We start from the raw sequence: 22,321 nt of genomic DNA on the forward strand, positions 1-22,321 counted from the left end.
AATTTACTCATTTTTGTCAAAAGGGTTTGGAATGTTAGGAGATAACAAGTCCTATTTGAAAATTTGCCATTATGTACTAATGGTTTATACGTTGCATGTTTAGCGTTAGTGGTTTCTATAAAATGTGTTTTTGTGAAAATTCGCCACGAAAAAAGCCAGACTTAATTATTTCACATAGATTTCAAATGATGATATAATAATATGCTCTTCGCTCCGCGACAGTAAATCACCCCTGATTATATTTTTTCTAGCAGCTTGACGATTTTAGCCAGTCTACTTAATATGAATAATCCTTAGCCTGCTAAATTGCTATAATGAACTCGTCTATCTTTTAATTTGGACAATATCACTAACTGTTAAAGGGGTGCATACCAAAAAGTTACTGTCTGAATGGCGAACAGTGCAGACCATGATCGGACTGCATGGATGTGCAGGTTGATCTTGGTCTGCACTGGTCGCAAAGGTAAAATCACTTGCCGCCAGCAGGCTAAGGGTTAATTAAGAAAGCAGTTAGTGTACTGACACTTCGAAATGATGCAATTTGTACCTCTAAGTTATACATAACCGTATCTTTGGTCACTAACTAATACTGCAATAACGTAACAGTCCTTGATTTCAGCTGAACTTCCTATGGAAGTGTAGGCTAACACGCTGATTTAGCTACTCCCAACTATGCGACCACTGAATCAAAAACGTTACACAACCATTACAAACCGGGATTCAGTCAACTCTACCTTAGAGCAGAGTAAGTGAAGTTCAGCTCTTCTGCGAGGAAGGTACAATAAGTGGCTAAATTTATCATAGCTGACTTTGCCAAGTAATTTCCAGATTAACAAGTTGGATTTAAATTATTTATTATCATACAATATTTATATAGCACCCTTTTCATGATAAAAACGTTCAAAAGCGCTTTATATATAGCAAATGCAGCCACACAGAGTGCGAAATTCATCATCTACTAGTACAGACACAGAGGGACAGAGTGAGAAAAAGCCCCTAGAACAGATAGAGAGAAATCCATTTAAAATACAGACTTGTACAGATCAAGTATGAGGTGTGTTAATAAAAGAACAAGTTTTAAACCCTATTTCCTTTACCAACGAGGATGAATGTATGTTAGCAGCTTGATTTGAGACGGATAGCTAAAGTACTGTTACAGTAGTATTTGATGTTCAAATGTTATCAGGGATTGTATTCTTTGTTTAAAAACTTACCATTGATTCTTACTTGGAATCTGTTACAATCTGGACAGAAAACAATTTCTCGCTTCTCTGCTTGTTTCCAGTCATAATCAGTGGATGCTATTACTATCGTGTCACCTGTAAGCAAACTTGTGCATTCTAAATATTCCTCCACTAATTTAATATCGCGTTTTCTTGGCTTTGTTGAGTACAATAATATAATAGAATTCCACTTAAGCTAGTGCTAAGGGGCATGCGGGGGTGTTGCACATTTCATTACTAAACAAGAACAGATCCAATTAAACGAGTTTGTTGTTATTTTGCTTGGTTGTTGTTCATGATTCAAGAGGATTCTCATACATTTTACTCAGTTCTTACAACAACGGTCTTCAAGTACCGAGTGACGGTTCCCCGTGCAATGATAAATATAACTAACAAAGAATGCTTATTTTAAGTAGACCTTAAAGAAAACGTAACGACCTTTTTGGTATGTGCGTACGCGCGCGCGCGTGCGTGTGTGTGGAATTGGGGATGGTTGGGGCCAATGCTATGTAGATTTTTGCAGTGACAGGATACAAAAGGGCAAGAAACTAAATTATTTTTTGGGGATTAAATGGGTGTGGGGGTACGTAATGTAGATTTTTGCAGTCTGCATATCGTCTCATTACCTCTTGTTCCTATATTCCATGCTTCAAGACAATACCTTTAATACTTTTAAAGGTATTAGATCACTAATAGAGAACCTCCTTTTTGAAGAGTATTCAATTCCTACCATAAACCTACTTTTACTGCAATTCTTAGTGGGGCGTAGGTTTAAGCCCTACTGGGACCAATTTGTTTTCCTTATTTTCCTTTTTTTCTAGTAAATTTTTACTTCTTTCAAGACTTATTATTGATTTCTTGTGCAACAATGGAAAAAGATGAATTGATAAGCGATTTCTTGGTGTTGACAATGAATTTACTACTTAAACAAAATGGGTGGAGTTACACATCTTTAAAAATAGTTACATGCGGTGAAAGTTCTCTTTTCTTTTATGCTTTCACTCTAAAATTATATATTGTGGAAGAAATTTAGGTAGGTTTTACGTCTGCTCTAAGGTTATTTTTTAACGAAGTAAGTAAAATTCAGATCAGAAACACAGGATTCGACCTTATTTTTTCAATGTTGAAGTATGAATTCTGTCTCATTAAATCCGTTTATTTGAGGCACCATAGAAAAAATGATATTGACATTTTTATTTTGTGTTTTATAACTGTTTACCAATAATTAGATTTTCTTTTATTAAAATAAATGGTAAAATGAGTTCTCTGCAAACGTTTTGGATAGTGGCCATCACATTGAAATTTGTTTCTACTTGAGCTTGAGGAGATACCATAAGTTACATTAAATATATATATAAAAAAAACCGGCACGGTTAAAGTTGTTTAAAAATTGCAAAATAGTGCAAAACACGGTTACCTTTCAGAATATACCAAGCAAAGGCCATTTTGTAAACATAACTATTAGTGATCTAATACCTTAAGTTATTCTCTGGACACGAAATACGATGGACAGATTTGACCTTCCTGTGACTTTGACGTTTGATCTACCACCCTTGTTCATGTACTACGCATATTGATTTATCACCTTCTTCCTACATCACAAGTTTTAAGTCAATACATTGAATAGTTGTTTAATTATGTTTCGGTCACGAAGTATGAGGGCCAATTTTGACCTTTTAGCTCAGTTTGTGACCTTGACCATTGACCTACAGAACCGTTTTCAAGCGCTTTGCATATCGTCTCATCGCCATCCACCTATATCACAAGTTTAAAGTAAATACCTTTAGTAGTTATTAACTCATGCTCCAGACAATAATGACGGAAGGACGGACAGACAAAGAGACGCACGCGTCCTAACATAATACGTCCCGTTTCTTTTTAGCGTGCGTATAAAATTGTACCAATCACTTATGAAAGCTTTCGATGTATAGAGCACAACTAAGCAAAGTTAGAGCATATTTGGTTTGATAAGGAAATAAGTAAGCCTGAACCAATTGAATTTACATAGACATAAGTTATAAATAAATTTAAGTCCAGCTCATTATAATGTTCTTGGGGCAAGTTCGTTCGATTAATCAGTGTATAACTTAAATGCAAAAAATAATGTTAAAACCATTATTTTTATCCCATTAATTCTTGTCGAAGATTTCCATCCGAAAATGACTGAGAACCGGTCAATTTAAACATTTCTGATGGCAAACGTTTTTGTTTTTTTTTTTTGTATTTTTTTTTAATTTCCCTTTTTTCTTGAACATACAAACACATTTTGTCATTATCAGTCAATCATAATTCATGTTAATCGAATGTTCCTCAAAATTTCCCTACATAACACCGACTGGTTCACGAATTTAATTAAATAGTATACCTAGTAAATATGTGCAAAACCTCTCCCGCCCTCTAGCACCGGATTAAGCAGAGCTGTGTTATGTAAAACAGAGAAACAAAATAATAATTACCCAGATGAAAAAGAACGGGCCGCTAAACGGCATGAAATGTTGCTTATGTAACAGTTAGTCAAATCTTGTGAGCAAAGAAATAATCAAGAAAAATAATAACAAGCTTTGCTAAAGATCTTAAAGAAAGTAAAGACTTGGCAGCATCGATATGATAATATTTATTGACATATATTTACAACTGGTGAAAAAATAAACGTTCTTGCAATTTTGCTGCTTTAGGGATTTGTTACTTTAGGACGCTCGTTATATTCAATGTGCTGTTTTCTTTATACATGTCACAAATACTTGTACTCACCTGGGCGCCACGTCGTAACGTCATCAATAACTTCAACCATTTGGTACAAAGCTTCCAAGTTCATAATCTTGAAGTTTACTGTTTGTCTAAATGTGGCTAACGGATCACCTATAGACTCTGCTAGGAAGATCAAGTCATTACTTTCCATATATTTGGCTGAAGACGTCGTTCCAAAAGGCTTAGTTTCTTCTTGGTAACTGTCCCTTGTACCTTGATAGCAGGTGAATATGAAGAGATAACATTTTCCCCGTATTTATATAATCTTTATCAAAACCGAATTCTATTCACAATATTGAAATAATAAAACACACAATAAAATGTCTTTTGATGAGCTCTTATCTGTTTTTTTTTTATCGGAGAAGAGGGGATTGTTCACAGATTAGGCTCAAATAAAGCTAAACTATCATACCTTTCTTATATACGAATGCCCAAGTGGATCCATCTGAGGGTAGCTTTCTTAAGGTGCTGTTACCAGTCACGTTTCCAAACACAAGCTTCTCAAGCGCTTCGTACGCAGATTTATCCTGTTTCGTTGGATCTTTCGTGACTACCTTTTCCTGCGCAGCCATCATTAAAACGTCACCGTCCTTTACAGCTGCAATAGAAAAAACTTACATTATAACTCACAAGAATAGTATAACGAACACATTTTTTAATGTTATCCACCCATGTACAAAAAGCACATAGATCTAAACACATCATATACGTTTTTCCCATTACTCCGCCATTTCGTTCAATAAGAAGCCTAAAAACAAACGAAAGGAAATAATAATGTTCCCTAAATAACATCATCAAAGAACAACCACACATATCTGAACATAGATATTTTCCCATTAATAATGTTGCTGCAATGTGTTTTCTTGTTGTTGTTGCTGATGTTGTTGTTGATTTGATTAATTTATCAATACCTCAACTTTCCACTCTATATATTTTATTATGTATTTTGATCCCATAAAATGATATTGTCTCGGTTGGAAATTTGTTTCACAGTTTTACCATATCAGCTAACACAATAAAAATAATTTTCTCTTAAATCTCTTAAATCATTTTAAATCATAAATGAAACCACTATCGTGCAGACAAGAAATTATTGAAGGACGGACGGACGACGGACGAAGAGTAATCACAAAAGCTCACCTTGTCACTATGTGACAGGTGAGCAAACAAAAACTAAACCTATAAAAGTCGTTCTGTATTTGTTGCAATCTTTTGTGTTCCAACAAAAAGAGGAAGGAAATGTCAAACAGGAGTAGCCTCATTTCAGAAGCGGAGCGTATCGAAATAGCAGTACATCGGTTTATTTGTAAACGACAGATGCATCCACATAAAATACAAAAAAAAAGTAAATCAACTGATATAAGGGGGGAAATAAGCACACTAGAAAATAAAGATACCACTGGCAAGTACTATGACAAATAACATGTTTTAACGGGATTACAGAGCTTTAACTATAGATCGGTGTAGCACTTAAATTTCATTGAGTAAAATGATGACTTTTATAAGGTATGTATATTTATCAAGAAAAAGTAAATGTTTGATTACTTAAAATGAATATTTTCTTCGTTAATTAACTTGCCGTCAGAAAACAGTATATTTGCAAATAACATTGTATATGGCTCTGATATATACGGGCGTAATCTTAACTTTACGAACCGTTCTTATATCTTGTAAGCCAAATTATTATCTTGGGGGCCTTTGTGGCCGAGTGGTTAAGGTCGCTGACTTAAAAATCACTTGCCCCTCACCGATGTTGGCTGACGACTCACTAGTAGCGTTAAATTCTTCATGTGAGGAAGCCAACCGGTTAGCTTACGAAAGGTCAGTGGTTCTACCCAGGTGTCCGCCCGTAAGAAATAAAGCACGGAGAGACACCTAAGGTTATTCTACCATCAAAGCCCAAAGCCTGAAAGTCGCCATATGACCTGTAATTGTGTCGGAGGCACGTTGAACCAAACAGAAACAAAGGAAATATTATTATTTTTGTAAATATGTGAAATTTCAATCTTTATTTGGTATAATATAACAACTTATAAATGGCACTGTAAGCCCTGGTTTATTCCAGCTCTTTCCTTAGCTAAAACAGACAGTGGAAATCTACCAAGTTCACCGTAAACTGCTTCGTTTGGTGTTTGTTTTCGTACGCCTGTTATTTGCTTACAGAATCTAATATGTAATTTATCTACTTCCTTATAATTATATGCCCCCAAACTTCTGCTCCGTATAATATAATTGGTACAACCATACAGTCAAATAGGTACAATTTAGTAATAAGTAATGATTGTGCTCATTTACCTAAATCATATCATAATTACATTGCAAATGTTCCATGCAAATATACTCTGAATTAACAATCTAATACATGAAAACAAATTAATATCAATTAACATACCATTAATATGGTCGGTGAGATTTTGACTTTCCGTTTTGAGAAAATAACGACCAGCTTTCTTTACAGTCACATGTGTCCCGATAACATTGAAGGTGTAAGCCATAATACCTTTGCCATCAAAGCTGTTGTAATTATTCTGCAACTAAAATAGGAATTGATTTTTCACGCTATCATATCATATAAACAATCTGTAATAATAAAACGTTCTTCTGAAATATATGAGGGCGGGTCAATAAAAAAACAACCTCTGTTACTTAAAAACAAACTATTTTGGTAATTATGGCTTCAGTGCGTAAAGTAGTGTTTATCAGGAACATTTTATTACAGAATTTATAAATATTCATCAGTTGTCTTTGAAATACGGTCAGTTTTATACACCCGACCCTAAAAATCTAATATTGTCAATTGTCTATCTTTTGATGCAATTATCTTTCCAACAAATTGATGTAAAGTTGTGAAGATACCTGCTGTATATTGCCAAAGAATTGTGTTGAAGAGCCACCAAAATAATATTCATTTATGGCACTCACATACATGTATATTTTATACAACTTCCAATGATGCATGAGCTTGAATTATCTCCCCTTACCTCGGGACATTCATGATTTTATAATACGAGTTATTCTCTGGAAGACGTACAATGCACTAGGACATACTTTTAAATAGGTGGGATGTTGACACATATTATTTCCTTGACGGAATGCAACATTTAAGTAATACCTTTAATTTCCTTTTACATTTTGGAAAAATGGAGGTGAGTGAATATCATATCCCCGTAAAATATTATAATTGCACAATAGTCTGAAGAAAGAAACTCCTTCAAATATAAGTATTCACGAAGAAGTTAAAGGCAGACCGGATTGTCTAGGCTGGATATATATTGATCCGCCTTCGTAATACATCTACTTGTTTGTGTTAATTGTTCACATTTTTTTATTGGGCAAAACAAGGATAGACTTAATACATGTAACAAGCCTTTGCATTTTCTTTTCATCTAACGATTAGTTACATGGAATATTGCTTTAAACACTAAACAACATAAGAAATACCAGGATATATAAATTTTAAGTAATAACCTTCTAAAAAGTAAAATAAAATAAATTACCACTCTGTGTATTTCATGAGTTAGTTTTGATTCTGAATAATATATTTTGGAAGGAATTTTCAAACAAATTATCCTAGCATAATTTTGAATTGATGTGAAATATCATCAAATATCACGTTTAGAATAACTAAAATGTGCAGAAAATGAAAATTGTAAGTTACTTATTAATAAACGCACTGTTGATTGTTGGTGTTTTGCTAGAGATCGTTTTTGCTTGTCGTTTCCAATTATACATTATTACGATACGGTGTGTTTCTATTGTTGTTCACTATTTTACTGGCTGAATGTTTATCATTAATTTAATTACATTTTCTACGAGTCTAATAGCAATTTTGTGTACACTGGCAAAGTTTTTCGGGCGTTGCACTCTCTGTAGAGATAGGCCCTAAAATTTTCAATGATAATATTACATTAAATAAAGTCTAGAAAATAATTTTCAAGTCCTTGAAATAACCAAAAATGATTTCACAAATGTGGAGTTTATGATAGTTTTGTTAATATCAATAACAGAAGTTTTAATTTTTAATTGAAAGTTGTGATCCACAAAGAATGACAACTCTTGCCTTAGACTAGTACCTATAGGTAGAGATCTGTTAGTTTACTTCCCTTGCAATTACACAATTGAGTGGAAAATGAAAACTGTTTTAGACACAATATCATACTTTTTTGCACAACAAAATCATTAAGGATTTATTCATTTGTGTTTGATTTACCCATCAAGACATGGTTCCTATGATTCTGTCAACTTACATATGGTAAAAAATAACTTTTAACAAGCCAATAATAAAACGAAGTACCAGTAGGTAAATAATAGTGCAGATAATACAGTTTTGCTTGTATCAAAATGTCACAATAGATCTACTTTTTGTAATACAGAACACCTGGTAGGATTAGTAAAGGTGCAATTATATTGATCTCTATTTCCTATGCCTACTCTCTGGAAGCGATGCTCCTTCATATAGTCTTTCTCTTTCAAGTTAGAAACAACATTAGACCGGAATTTCGTGTTAAAATTTGATATGCTAATACATATGAAATGCAAGTAAAGATAATATTTAAGAAATAATTTATAGCAAATGAGTGCTTTAACACTATTTATGCACGATGGGTGGTTATACGTCGGGCGTAATAATGTCACGAGGGCGTGCATAAAAAGTGTTAAAGCACGCCTGTGCTATAAATTATTTCAATTCTAATATGCGCTTAATCTCAAACACTAGATAAAATATAGAAGCGCTCTTTCTTGGTCGCAAAAAAAACTTTGTCGTCATCGCACGTTAACCTGACGTCATTCTAGCGTAAGAGTGTTTTAACAGAGACAAACATATTAGAATAAGAAATACTGTTTGTTTGTCTTGTCAATTAATAATTTGAATAATGTTAAACATAAACTGATAAAGTACTCTCTTGCCTAAATGTAGAAATTCTTTGTCATCAGTATGTTTTAATGTGACCTCGTTTTATAGGTTGTATTCTATTTATATAACCTCATGTTGTCATTTATATGAAATGAGTAAAATAAATAAAGTTGAAAGCTGAAAGGGTATGCAAGGAAAACATCAATATAATAACAACAATTTTGTACAAAGCTTGTTTTATAATTATATTATTCAATCTTTATATAAAACAACGCATCCTTGCTCTGACTTTGTGATGTTCAAAGTTCTTGTACAATGCCCATTTTAATAGCAAGAAGGAAGCAAATGTACAACTATACAATAACACATTTCATATGTTTCATATATTGTGAAATCTTTTGAAGAAAGTTTAATGTTTTGTATGCCAAGCAAAAATTATATAATTTACCAAAGACTCGAGAAAATTCATCAACTACTCAAACTTGTTACCTATGTTTTCCATGATAAATTTTTATCTGAATGAGTTTAATCATCAGTATTAAGGGATAGTCACTTCCTTAAATTAAGATATAGATGATATGTATAACATACCTTATGCTCAAAATATACGTTCTGGGTGAGTTTTGTCGGAACGATTGTTTTGTTTAATTTGGTCCAGGAACGCCGAGGCTCGCCGTGTATTTCCAATGTTCCACCATCTTGAACCAAGATTACCTTGGGGTTAGTTTCGTGAACATGCTCCTGACGATTCCCTGTCGAACAATGCATCGCCCATTTTAAAGCGTTTTACACAATATTATTTTGCTACTATGAAAAAGTAAATTCAAACAGTTAGCTAATGACAAAAATCGAAGAAGTACTCTTCTATCTAGGGAGTTTCCATGAACAATAAAATTGAAAACGAGCTGTGTAAAGACAACTACGCTTGACTATTCGGACGTTTTGTAACAGAAAAAGGAAAAATAAACACATAAAATACATTAACAGAATAGTTCAAATGGGTTATCACTTTTGCTTCAATATTAGTCAGAGTCAAAAAGCTTGTTCCTCTCATAAAGCTAAACGAAATACACTACTGGATGCACATACCATTAAACATGGTTTAAAACCCTGTAAAATACCCATTAAAATAGGAAAAACCGTTAATTAACCCCATTAATTCTTGCATCACTTTATTTAACAGGTTTCACAATATTAATGGGTTACATGTTAAAATACCATTAAAACACCCATTTTTACCATGAATCATGCGATTAAAAATTAAGTTTGGTAGCTAAAAAAGTTAATGGTTTTGAAAAAATAGTGGAATTCTGTATATTTTGAATTTAACAGGATTATTCATGGCCCTTCAAATTGATTTAATGCCCATTAAATGTTAAGGTTCTGTACGATTTCATTTAAGAGTAAACTTAATGGCCCTTAACAGCAATGTGATGCCCATTAAATCCTTCATTCTGTAAAATGTGATTCGTATATTTTCTTTTTTTGGTTTTTGGCTTGCACTCCCATTGAATGCTTATAATTCCAGTCCCATATTGTTCTAAAATGGACTTTAATCACAATAAATACATACTATGCACACAGTATCTACAATATATCATGATGTTATATTTAGTTGCATTAAAGTTCTTTCCCCTTGATGCAGTTACGCCATTGTTTTTCAAATGTTTGCCAAATTGTGTTCCTACAAAAAATCGGATTTATTTCAATGAAAGTCGGATGAAAACATATTAATTTATTTGATAACATCAATCTACATTAGTTTGGTAAAGGTAAATATGTATTAATGCATGCCACTTTTCTGTTTTTTTTTGTTTTTTCTGTCCAAATAATAAGCATTTATATAAGAAAAAGGGTGGGGTAAGGAATTTACATTATAAACTGTGCTCAGACCAGTTTAGATTTTCAAATTAATTTTCCAATCCTTGAGTAGAAACTAAGGTTTATAGAGAAGTGAACAGTACACATGATTTAAAGATTTACAGTCTGACTTAAATTCATTTGGGGCATGGACAGATCAATCGCTTCTTCGTTCCGATGGATCAAAGAGTGTGGTACGCTTGATTGGGGAGGGGGGAACTTGTGATGCAATCCCTCAAACATTTGCTCTTAGCTGTTTAAGTGCATGCACCTGAGCACAAAGTACTGAAGTAGAGCTAAGTTGTGATTGCCCATTGTGCGCTGACATGATCATTAACAGTTGCTTTTTGAATACACCTGATGCCTAATGTCTGTACAAATAAAAACTTGGTCAAAATGTTGGTCAATATTATAATGTTGAATAGTTAAAACTACCCACATGGTCATTTGATCTATTAAACCGGTACCTGTAAACCTTTCTCGGTACAAAACAATACAATACAAAATCCATTTATTTTCTCATTTCATATGAACATATGACAGAATAAGGATACAATATGACAATATATACGAGGCTGTTACATGTGTTTACATTACAAAATAATGAGAGAAAAAAGAAGAAACAAATATTCTTCTAGCATTTTACAAAATAGTACATATGTATAGATATTATTACACGTGTAGTAATACGTAGTTTAAATCAATACGGCAAAAATAAATATGAAGTTGATTATCTTAAGATGTCTAATTCTTATGGCAAATTTTCATGGCCCTTAATTTTATATACCATTAAAATATTACGAACCCATTAAAATTTAATCTGGCATATTTAATGAGACCATTAATCAATTTTTTTAATAATTAACGGGCATTAACAGAGTATTAAAAGAATTAATGGCCTCACTAGTTCTTACTAATTAATGGGGAAGTAAGGGGTATTTTTTTAATGGCACATTAATTTCATGCCAATTAAAACTTTTCACAGAGTTTTAAGGAGTCTGTTAACTTTTTTAAATGGTTTATTTTAAGCAGCTTTTCATGGCCATCAAAGTCATTTTAAATAGGTATATTTTACCAGGGTTTTAACATACATATTTCATGGCTTTTTAATGTATGGCATTAAAACTATGGTCATGAAAATCCCATTAAATAGTAAAAACTAATGGGTAAATTTTAATGGTGACCTGTTAAAACTCTGTTAAAAACGTTTGAAAAAATTAAGGCCAATTTCATGACCCTTTTAATGGCATGTGCATGCAGTAGTGATACCAGCTGACATACAAAGACTTATCACAAATTTGTAAGTCGACTATGAGACATTACATATTTCAGTCGCCCTCTCGACTGACATAACATGAAATATTATTATTGGCCGATGAATGATAAATTTACCAGTAAGTGTGATGGTAAGACTTTCATTATATGGACAGTCTTCACTGCCAATCTCCATGGATCCATGTACAAAAATATTTCTCGCTCGTAGTTCCAATTTTAATTTCGGACTAAATATTAAAGATCCGTTCGACTTAATAGTGATGTTATGCAGAGATGCCGGCGACTCGTCCAGTAGTATTTGCGTTGATATATCAAGGTTCTCTCCCTCCTTTGGCTGAAACATGCATGTAATATAAAGCTTTCGTGTGTACGCGCCCTCCGTGAGGATTGTATATAACCAGATGTACAAAACCTTTTCAACTATTTAAAAATACAATACGGCGATAAATTATGGTTTTAAATGAGTTGAAGAAATTCAACGGAGTGCCGTAACCAAGGAAACAGCTACAGAAGTTGGTAATCAAAAGCCTTGTCGCATTTCAAAAGATAGTAGTGTTAGAAACTTGATTCAACCTGTTGTTTGCAGTAATTATATTCTAGATATTTTATTAGATTTCTTTTTGTCGTCAGCTCCGGAATGTTAACCTACAGCACGTACTTCAACTGTAAAATAAAAAGGTGCCCGTTTTTTATCAGAAAATATTGTTTAGAATTAATTACAATATGGCAGATATTTTGTTTGGCTGAAAATGATGTATGATAATCGTACGCATGCATTTTAAATTCTAAAATATTTGATTTATCAGTTAAACCTCATCTGATATATGAACACAGCAGGTTACATGCCATAAAGGGTCTTACTTTGCTTCCTTTTGCCATGCATATGAGCAATGAGGTTAAGGAATAACTCGTTAACTCTTTGCTCGGAAAATGAACGTATATCATGTACAAACAGTGTAAGTTCTATACATAATTGGGAAAAATGAGGATAAATTATGTCTTTCGGTGACATATATTTTGTTAGGTGTCATAATTGTATAGATACGTTAAGCATATAATGCATGCATAAGATAGATATTTCTCCTTTTTGTGGTGCTAATGTTCATTTACGTGTTTCTACGTGTATCTATGGAAGTCTGGTGTGTCATGCTAATTGCCAATTGCTAAATACCAAATATTAATTACAAATGCCGAACACCTTATGCTTAATGTTTTGAAATCGAAATGGCATGTATCGCTACAGACGGATTTGGAAGGCCGATGGGCCATCCTAACTGTCAAATGCTAAATGACAAATAGTTGATAAAAATAATACTTGCCAAATGTTAAATGTCATGTAATGACAGTCAAACAGTAATTTTCAAACCATAAATGCTTACTGTTAGCGGATAAGTTCGAAACAATAAATGGCAAATGCTAATTGCTAAGTGCTAATTTGAAAATAAGTTTAACGAATCAGTGTATGAAGTCATACCAGTTTCGGCCCAGTGTTCTTATGGTCGATAGAACACGTTATTGTTTCAAAATAGACTGCTAGAATATTGTATGTCTTATGAAATAAAAAAATATGTGACATTCATTCGGTAAAGAAAAAGAACACATTAATTAATTTGACGATTAACACTTAATATAATTTAGCAATAAGCATTCTGTATTTAGCCTATAGTAAGAAGTATATAGCATGAAGCATTTAATGTGTAGCAATTTGAATCAAGTAACTGGCATTTAGTACCAGATATTTGGTATTTTGCATTTGGCAAGTAGCATGGCATAAAAAGGCCGGTACGCCATACTAATTGTCAATAGCAAATATAAAATACCAATGCCTTATTATTCAATTACTTTATGCTAGATGACAAATACTTAATACCAAATGCTATTCACCAAATGCTATATCGCATGAAAGACCGATGCACATGCTAATTGCCAAATGCTAAATGCCAAATTATTTATACAAAATGATTTTTAGCAGGGTTGTGCCTAATTATTTTATAAGATAATTGATTAATTACAATTATTTTAGCAATCTTCTCAATTAAATAACAATTATTTACTTGTTTTTGGGGACAAATAATTAATTAATTACAATTATTCAGGACGAGAAATTAATTATAATTAATTTTCATCAAATCCTGCCTTTAAATGTTCACTTGTATCTTTCAGTAAAATAAAACGTTTCAATGCAGCCAAGTTCATTGTGTGCCTAAACAGACCAGATAAATAGTGTATGTCCTACAAGTTAGCCTGTGTATATGAAGTTGCACTACTAATTTAATCAGCAATCATTCTGCAGCTACAACTCATATAAAATCATTTTATATTGACAAACAGTACTGAACATAAACTTATTTCCCTACTTTTTTCAATAGAACCAAAAACAAAAGGTCAGTGCCAGTTACTATCAGATACATTTTGTTTTCAACAATGCAATATTTCTATACAAAAATAATGCAAATGACAAGTTTTTATATCTAAAATTTGACATTAACCATTTAGCAGATAGCATACTGTATTTTGTATGTAATATAATAGAAAATGGAAGAATAAACTCAAACTGCTATTAAGTTTATTCCCACCTAGTTTTGACTTTCAATGCATTCATCAGGGGTATAATGTTTACAATGATTAACGAAGTTGACGTCATGCAGAGCACGACGTCATAACAACGACGTCAAAACGTATGCAAGAGCATGGCGTAATAAAACATTCAAAATCATTAAAAATATAATACAGAAAATGCAAAATGTAAAGGACCTATGAAGATACATTATTTCCAGTGAAAATGCAGACAGGATATTAAAAGTCTGGAAAAGTCTTAACATTTGTAATGCTTCTTACTGTATTTTGTATATCGAAAGTATAGAATTGACTGATTATACAGAAAAAAAGTGTAAAATATGTCAAAAAAGAATAGATTAGAAAATGTTAAATTAATTATCAGTACTAATATTTGGAGCTTATTCCATAAAATGTTTCTAACATGTATCCAGTAAGTCTCATTTAGACGTTTCCAGTCACCATTTATATGTTCTTTGGGCACGTATGAAAAGTAATCAGTTATGTGAATGTTTAAATCAAAATGTTCAGAAACATTAATTCAAGATTCGGGATAATATTTTATATAACATCGATGACTATACATGCGTTTAGGGGCACATTTGGTCGGTCTGTCCAACATATTGAAAATTACACCTTTTACATGTAATAACATATTAAATAAATTAAATAAATAAATAATTTTTTTGGAACTACATGAAATACTCTTTCTTATTCTGTAATTTTACAAAATTGCAGAAGATGAAAATTGTAGATTCATTAATAGTTGAACAATGTGAGCAGCAAGCTATATTACTACTTAGAAACTTGACCATACATACTTGGTCTTGTAACAGAAAAATGAACCAAAATATCATTTAAACTAGTAGGTCTTTTGTACGCAACAACAAACATGAATTTATTCAAAACCTCTCAAATGTTAGATAAAGACGGATTGCAAGTACATACAAAAGGAATTATGTTATTGGAACTTTCATCTGTTTTACTGCTAATTAATGCATCCATAGACATTGACTTTTTTCCCCAAAAGATAAGAGGTAAGAGTAGATTTCTCGGAAGCACAGAGCACCAAAAACAAAGCATCAATTTTTGACATGGGATAGTTTCTTTTGATACAAATGTTTCTAAGTTCTCTAGCTCCTGTACCAAAGAATTATCATCCGAGGTAAGACGTCTGTAAAGCTTTGCTTGACTTAGCAGAAAACTCCTTTTACAAGATATAGGATGAGAAGAAGAAAATTCCATATACTGGTGGTGGCTATTATTTTGTACAATATTACCACATTCATGTTTATACATTCAACATCCAAGAATGTAACCATTTCCTTAGAAATGCTACTGAAAACCTTTATCCTCGGATGATAACTATTTGAATTTTTGATGAAAGACTGAAGCTAATCAAAACTGTGCTCCAAAATTAAGAATATATCATCACAGATCTAAACCATATAAGAGGTTTATACATGTTGTATTGACAAGTTTGTAAAAGATCTTATTTGAAATTGCCCTTAAAAAATAGAAGCATAGCTTAGAGCCATTTTTCTACCCATAGCCCATTGATTTGCAGAAAGTTTTATCCATAAACTGAAAACGATATTATGTTAAAACCTAATTTATCAAGTCACAAATAGATTCGAAAGAAAGCTTGTCTTGGTATTACCAGTCTGCTGCAAGAAAAGATTACACTGCTGTAAAATGAACTTATATCATGAGTTACTAGAAACACATTATCTTTTATTTTAGGGACTATTCTAAGTTTAGTAATAAAGTCTGCCGAGTCGCTAATGTAAGAAGGTAAACTCTCCATGTGAGGTTGTAACATTCCATTTAAATATGAGACATGATTTCTGAATCAGTAATTACAACCTGATACAACAGGGTCGCCCAGAAAACCTAATTGTTATTTGTATTATTTGTTTTGTACAGTTTGGAAAGAACATTAAATTACATAGTATGGCACTTTTAATAGTTCTCCATCATTACAATCTATTGTATGGCACTTTAAATAGTTCTCCATCATTACAATCTATCAAATTCAAAGTATTCAGAATTTCTTTTAGCAAGTTTTGCACTGGGTTACAGTCTAGCTTTTTATAGTACAATTCATTTGTTAGTTGTCTGTTGTCCTTGCCGCTATAGTTGGTTCAGTTCATGATAACAATATTTGTTCATCTTGCAAAATATTTGAATGAAAATGATACGTTTTATTAGGTTTAACATGTTATGTGTAATCGCATTAATATAAAAATCTAATGATGTATGACGTCATGTTGGTGGAGTAAATGTTGATTCTTTAAATTTCCTCTTTTTCCCGGTAATTCTTTACAGAAGATGGGGAATCAAACTATCATCACCATCATCAGGTGATTCTTAACGGTGATTCATTAGCCTGCTAAATTTCTAAAATGGACTAGTCAATCATTCAATTTGGGCAATACAATTTACTATTCGAGGAGGTATTCACTGAAAATTTACTGACTGAATAGGGAACAGTGCAGACTATGATCAACCTGCATGGATGTGCAGGCTCTTAGTCTGCACTAGTCGCAAAGGCAGAATCACTAGCCGCCAGCAGGCTGAAGGTTAACGATGAAATTTCTATAGAACGTTTCTATTGATTAACGAACGACCTGCTGTGTATTGGACCAACACGTTACTAGGTTTGACATATGTTTTGCTTTTGCTCTCTATTACCAAAAAGAATTTTAATACATATATTAATTAAAACATTCCAAAAAGCATCCATTTTCAATCAAATTCATAAAGACTCTATCAAAATAATAACAGCTGGTGGATGACAGCTTTTGTTCTGCGTGTCAATCAATGTATACGCTTCAATGTTTGCCTAAACATTGAATGAGTGTGTCTTATAAATACTAACACAAGATCATGGTAAAGCCCACACGTGTTTCATAAAATACATTTGATTTTTTTGCTTCAAAACACACAAATGTGAATTGTATAGCTATATATTTTATATATGCTACTTCCATTCGTTTTACAGAAAGTAGACCCTACCCTAGCGGGAATAACTTTTATCTTAACTGTCCTATTACTAACGTAATATTTAAGTAAGTATTATGTAATGATGTCTTCGTAGAAGGCAGATATATAAAAATGGGCTAACGAAACAGGTCATAAGACACATACCAAAGCAATGAAAACCCAGTGGACTTTATGATCTGCCTAACCTGTTCTCTCCTAGACAATCAGAAAGGAGAAGGTAACCACTAAAAACATCTGAACTCCAAATACGCAGTGTGTCTACAAATATTCGATTCAAAGCGTGTTTTGAGAAAACGTTTTGATATTGTGCTGAATACAGCAGAAAAAAATATGCCATGATCCAGAATCGTAAACGTTTACATCATCTAAATGACATAAAAGTAAAGTAAGTAATATATCTTGTAAGCTAAAAAATGTCTTAAGATTCCTTTTGTATTTTAAAACAAATCGGCATTAACGATAACCTAATTTAGTGAATTACTCATTTAAGCTGTGATAAGGAAAACCCTGCCAAAGGAGTTTGGTGCTGACATAATATTGCGTTCTTTAAAGTTTTACATGAATGTAATTCGGTAGGTAGAGCACCCTAGTTAGTTATATACCTGATCATATAGGCAATTAAACTAAACAGACAGCTCATAAATGCAGTTCAAACCAGATAACATTCATATGCCTTGCTTAAACTTTCCTTGAAAAATTAATCCAGCACTATTAGGACATTGAAACTGAAACGATTAGTATAAAAGTAAGCAACATTGCTTGTGTGAGTTTCCTATTCAAGGTATGTTGACCGTATAACTGACGTTTCTTAAATTTTAAATTAATTTTAAGTGTTCATTTTTACTAGTGTATGATTTATGTGATTTATGTATACATGTAAATTCCTCAGCTCGTTTGTCTTATTATTAATAATATTTACAGTTTACATATCTATTTCTCCTATTATTTAAGTTTTACGCACTGTAATTCTTGTCCCTACAGCCGTATGCGAACAAAAAATTAAAACGTCCGAGTTCCTGTACATAATGAACTAATGATTATTTTGCCAATAAGTAAATATAATTCACTTTCAATCGTTCATTCATCTTTAAAACTGTCATAACGTAAACGGCGGCCTGTGATATAAGTGAAAAACAAGTGTATCTGTGTGCGATAGAGAGAGACGGCGTTGTGTTTACATTTAGTTCAGCAATTGTTCAGTATATACGGTGTCCATTTGTGGTAGCGAGCACAATGCTTGATTATTAAGCAAATGTCTGCAAAATGATTAAAGAGCGAAACAATACAATTGTCAAATTGCTCTTTTGGTTCAAATTTAATTATTGTTTATTCAGCATTTAGCAATTAGCATGGTTCTTCGGTCTTCACTTAATGCGCAGGAACAATGCCTTGATCAACATAAGCCTCCTTTGCTATAAAAACCATTTAAGATGATGTCAGATGATACAAATATTTGGCCGCCATCTGTTTTCGCAACTCAATCATCAGACAAAGTCACAAAGCGAGGGAAGATTGGGGTTTACTAAATTTCTCGTCGTCCATATTCGGTTTTGTTTCTCTAAGCATTTTGATTCTAAAGTGAAAATATTAATTTAACCGGAGCGACCGCACTAGGTAGCAATAAAGAATTAATTCTAGCACCGACACGTATGGTATGGAAGTCCCGTGTGCCATGCCAATTGCCAAAACTCTAGTGCAAGATGCTATTTGCCAAGTGTTTTTTTGTCCATTTTGACTGTCAAACGTCAATGGTCAAGTGATAAAGGCTAATTGTTAAACAATATAAGACAAATGTTTCTTGCCAGAAGCTTATTCAGATAAATATATATCACTGGATGAGTTCATCCTCAGCAGGTCATTGGCCTTCGATACATAAAATATTTTTGTAAATAGTTTACAGTAAACAATTTCGGTCCAGCGTTCTCATCACAAGAAGAACATAAAATTGGTTCAATTCATACAGGTAGATGATAATATGTTTTTTGAATATTTAAAAGTTACATTCATTAATTTAAGAGATAGAGGTCATTTACTCATAAAGTTAGAAAAAAATGATGATTATCATTTATTATTTGGCAATAAGCGTAAGCTATTTGATATTTGGCATTTGGCGTTTAGTATTAAGTACATGTCATATAGCATTTGGTAAATTGCATTCAGCCTATTAATTAATTGGCATTAAAAGTTTAATATTTGTCATTTAGCATTTGGCAGTTAGCATGTGAAACCGACCTTCTATAGAAATAGTTAATGGAAAATGCTAGTTGCTAGATGCTCAATGTCAAATAGTGACTGTCAAACGGTAATTGTCTTTGGAAGGCCTGTGCGCATTTTTAATTGCAAAATGCTAAATAAAAGATATTGAATGCTAAATGCCAATAACTTAATTCTAAATGCCAAACACTTAATGCTAAATGCTACACACAAAATGTTATATCCCATATATTTAATGCTAAATACCAAATGCTAAAAGCCAAATTCTAGATGTCAAATGGTATTGTCAAATTGCTAAATGATAAATGATTATCGTCAAAGTATTTAACTTAATGACTTAATGATTTGTATCTTTAAACTAATAAATGTTACTTTTAACTATTCGAAAACATGTGATGTTTTATATGTCTGATTCATAGCAATAAGATGTTCTACCAGTCAAAGGAACATGAGACTGAAACTGTTTACTCTAAAATGTTAAGGAAAAGGAGATATATTTCAAAGGTCAAATGCTAATTGTTAATAGACAAAATTAACGCAAAACAATAAATGCCGAATTCTTATTGCTAAGTGCTTCTTAAAATAGAGCTGAATATATCACTGTATGAATGCATCCTTTAAATAGTAATTGGCCTTTGTTACATACCTTTGTCTCAATTAGAACACTTTTTTCTAAACATTTAAAGAATAAAAAATTGGGTCCAATGTTCTTATGGCCGGTAGATCATGTTATTGTTTCAAGTTAGCCATTTGGCATTAAATAATTGGTACTTAGCATTAAGTAATTAGCATTTTGCATTCGATATATGGTATTTGGCGTTTAGCATGAAGCACCGGCCTTTCATAGCCTTTCATAGTCTAGGATCTGTTCAAGGTGCTTACAGTAAGGGGAAAGGACAGAGTAGGGAATGAGGTTGTCCGGACTTGGGGTTCCCTAAGTTATTCATTAACACAGGAAATTCGCCATTACTCGTAGTCTTAAACATACTTTCTGTATGCTTCTTAAAACGAGATTTTGGTATATATGTACTTTTCAATTTTTAAAATATAAGTTGTCGTGAAAAAACGATCATTTATATTTCGTTTTTTTTTTAATTTGTCTACATAAAGTGTTTTATATATCAAAATACCTAAAAATTGAAAATTATTGTAAATAACATAGCTAGAATGAACGCATAAAGATAAAATTTACTGACTTGCATTACAACATACGCAACTAGACATACTTTTGCAAACTGACCCTTATACTTGAACTACACCTAAACTCGTACATTAACAAAATTTGAGCCGCGCCATGAGAAAACCAACATAGTGGGTTTGCGACCAGCATGGATCCAGACCAGACTGCGCATCCGCGCAGTCTGGTCAGGATCCATGCTGTTCGCTAACGGTTTCTATAATTGCTAAAGGCTTTGAAAGCGTACATCACGGATCCTGACCAGACTGCGCGGATGCGCAGGCTGGTCTGGATCCATGCTGGTCGCAAACCCACTATGTTGGTTTTCTCATGGCGCGGCTCAAATATAATTTTTCTTCGTAGACTATAAAGAATATAGCCTCATGCAGAGGATGATACTGCTACCGTATGAAAGATATATCAGAAAAGCTATGAAAACAGACAAACCCTTTACTTTTATTTTATCATAAAAACTTATTCCTCATCCGGACTATAAACTAACTTATCACATGCAGTTTTTGGTATACCAGTTGTATAGTTCAAAATGCTCCAGTAAAATGCCTTTGTAACAGAATTGCTATGTGTTTCCAATAAAATTTATTTCTGTTGAAACTGTGCTATGATATAATAGGCACGCGATTTACGTTCTATACTATCACAGGTAAAATGATCTTAGCCTGAAAGTGATCATTTTGCCGCATCCATCATCATACACAAATACAACTGCTCAATACAATTGAAATAAATATTTTAATACATGGTCGGTTAATATCTTCTAAATATGCTGTGATCAAATGTGAAAAAAGAACATCATGGACTAATAAAAATTAGCATTAACATCAAATGAAGCTATAATACTATTGTTAAGAAGAAATAATTATAATACAAAATAATAGTTATGCACCTGTCAACAGTGCGCACCAAAGTTTGGTAATTTAGATAGTATTCTTCGTTATGTTAACGTGTATGTTAGGTACATATGTAATTATACCGTATGTTAAGTTTAACTGAAAAATATTCTACCGTTTTAGTTTAAAATCATTTTTAAAAATCGAACTTGACCAGTTTCATCAGCTGTTGCCATGGTAACGGATATCACTACAAAACTGAACTTAAGAGTCAGTTCTTACTTTACTAAATTGTTTTAACATTTATGCCTTGACAGATTATAAGGCACAACATATAATCTGTAACACTTTCCTCGGCTAGGGTTCAATTCTGTAATATCTATGTAAGTAAATAAAACGTGACAAAGTACAAAACAAACTCAAGCAAATGATAAATGCGAAACACCGTATTCTCCTTTAATGTTCAATTAGCTGCAAAATCATTTGGTAAATATGACCTATTACAATGATTTGTGTTTTAACATGTTGTAGAGAGAGCATTAAGTCAGTACAAATATTT

At 32.6% G+C, this 22,321-nt stretch overlaps 1 protein-coding gene across 1 annotated transcript in view; it reads right to left on the bottom strand.

Moving 5' to 3' along the window:
• LOC128547074 (cell migration-inducing and hyaluronan-binding protein-like) overlaps window positions 1–22,321 on the bottom strand; it is a 50,558-nt gene that overhangs the window by 17,134 nt on the left and 11,103 nt on the right. The window contains exons 3-8 of the mRNA XM_053518797.1: window positions 12,079–12,295; window positions 9,418–9,578; window positions 6,364–6,505; window positions 4,384–4,569; window positions 3,975–4,184; window positions 1,215–1,319 (exon numbers count right to left, since the gene is read on the bottom strand). Coding sequence (XP_053374772.1) covers window positions 1,215–1,319; window positions 3,975–4,184; window positions 4,384–4,569; window positions 6,364–6,505; window positions 9,418–9,578; window positions 12,079–12,295 — 1,021 coding nt within the window. The remainder of the gene's footprint in view (window positions 1–1,214; window positions 1,320–3,974; window positions 4,185–4,383; window positions 4,570–6,363; window positions 6,506–9,417; window positions 9,579–12,078; window positions 12,296–22,321) is intronic.

This window comes from Mercenaria mercenaria, chromosome 11, assembly GCF_021730395.1.
Source record: "Mercenaria mercenaria strain notata chromosome 11, MADL_Memer_1, whole genome shotgun sequence".
NCBI classification, from domain to species: Eukaryota; Metazoa; Mollusca; class Bivalvia; order Venerida; family Veneridae; genus Mercenaria; species Mercenaria mercenaria.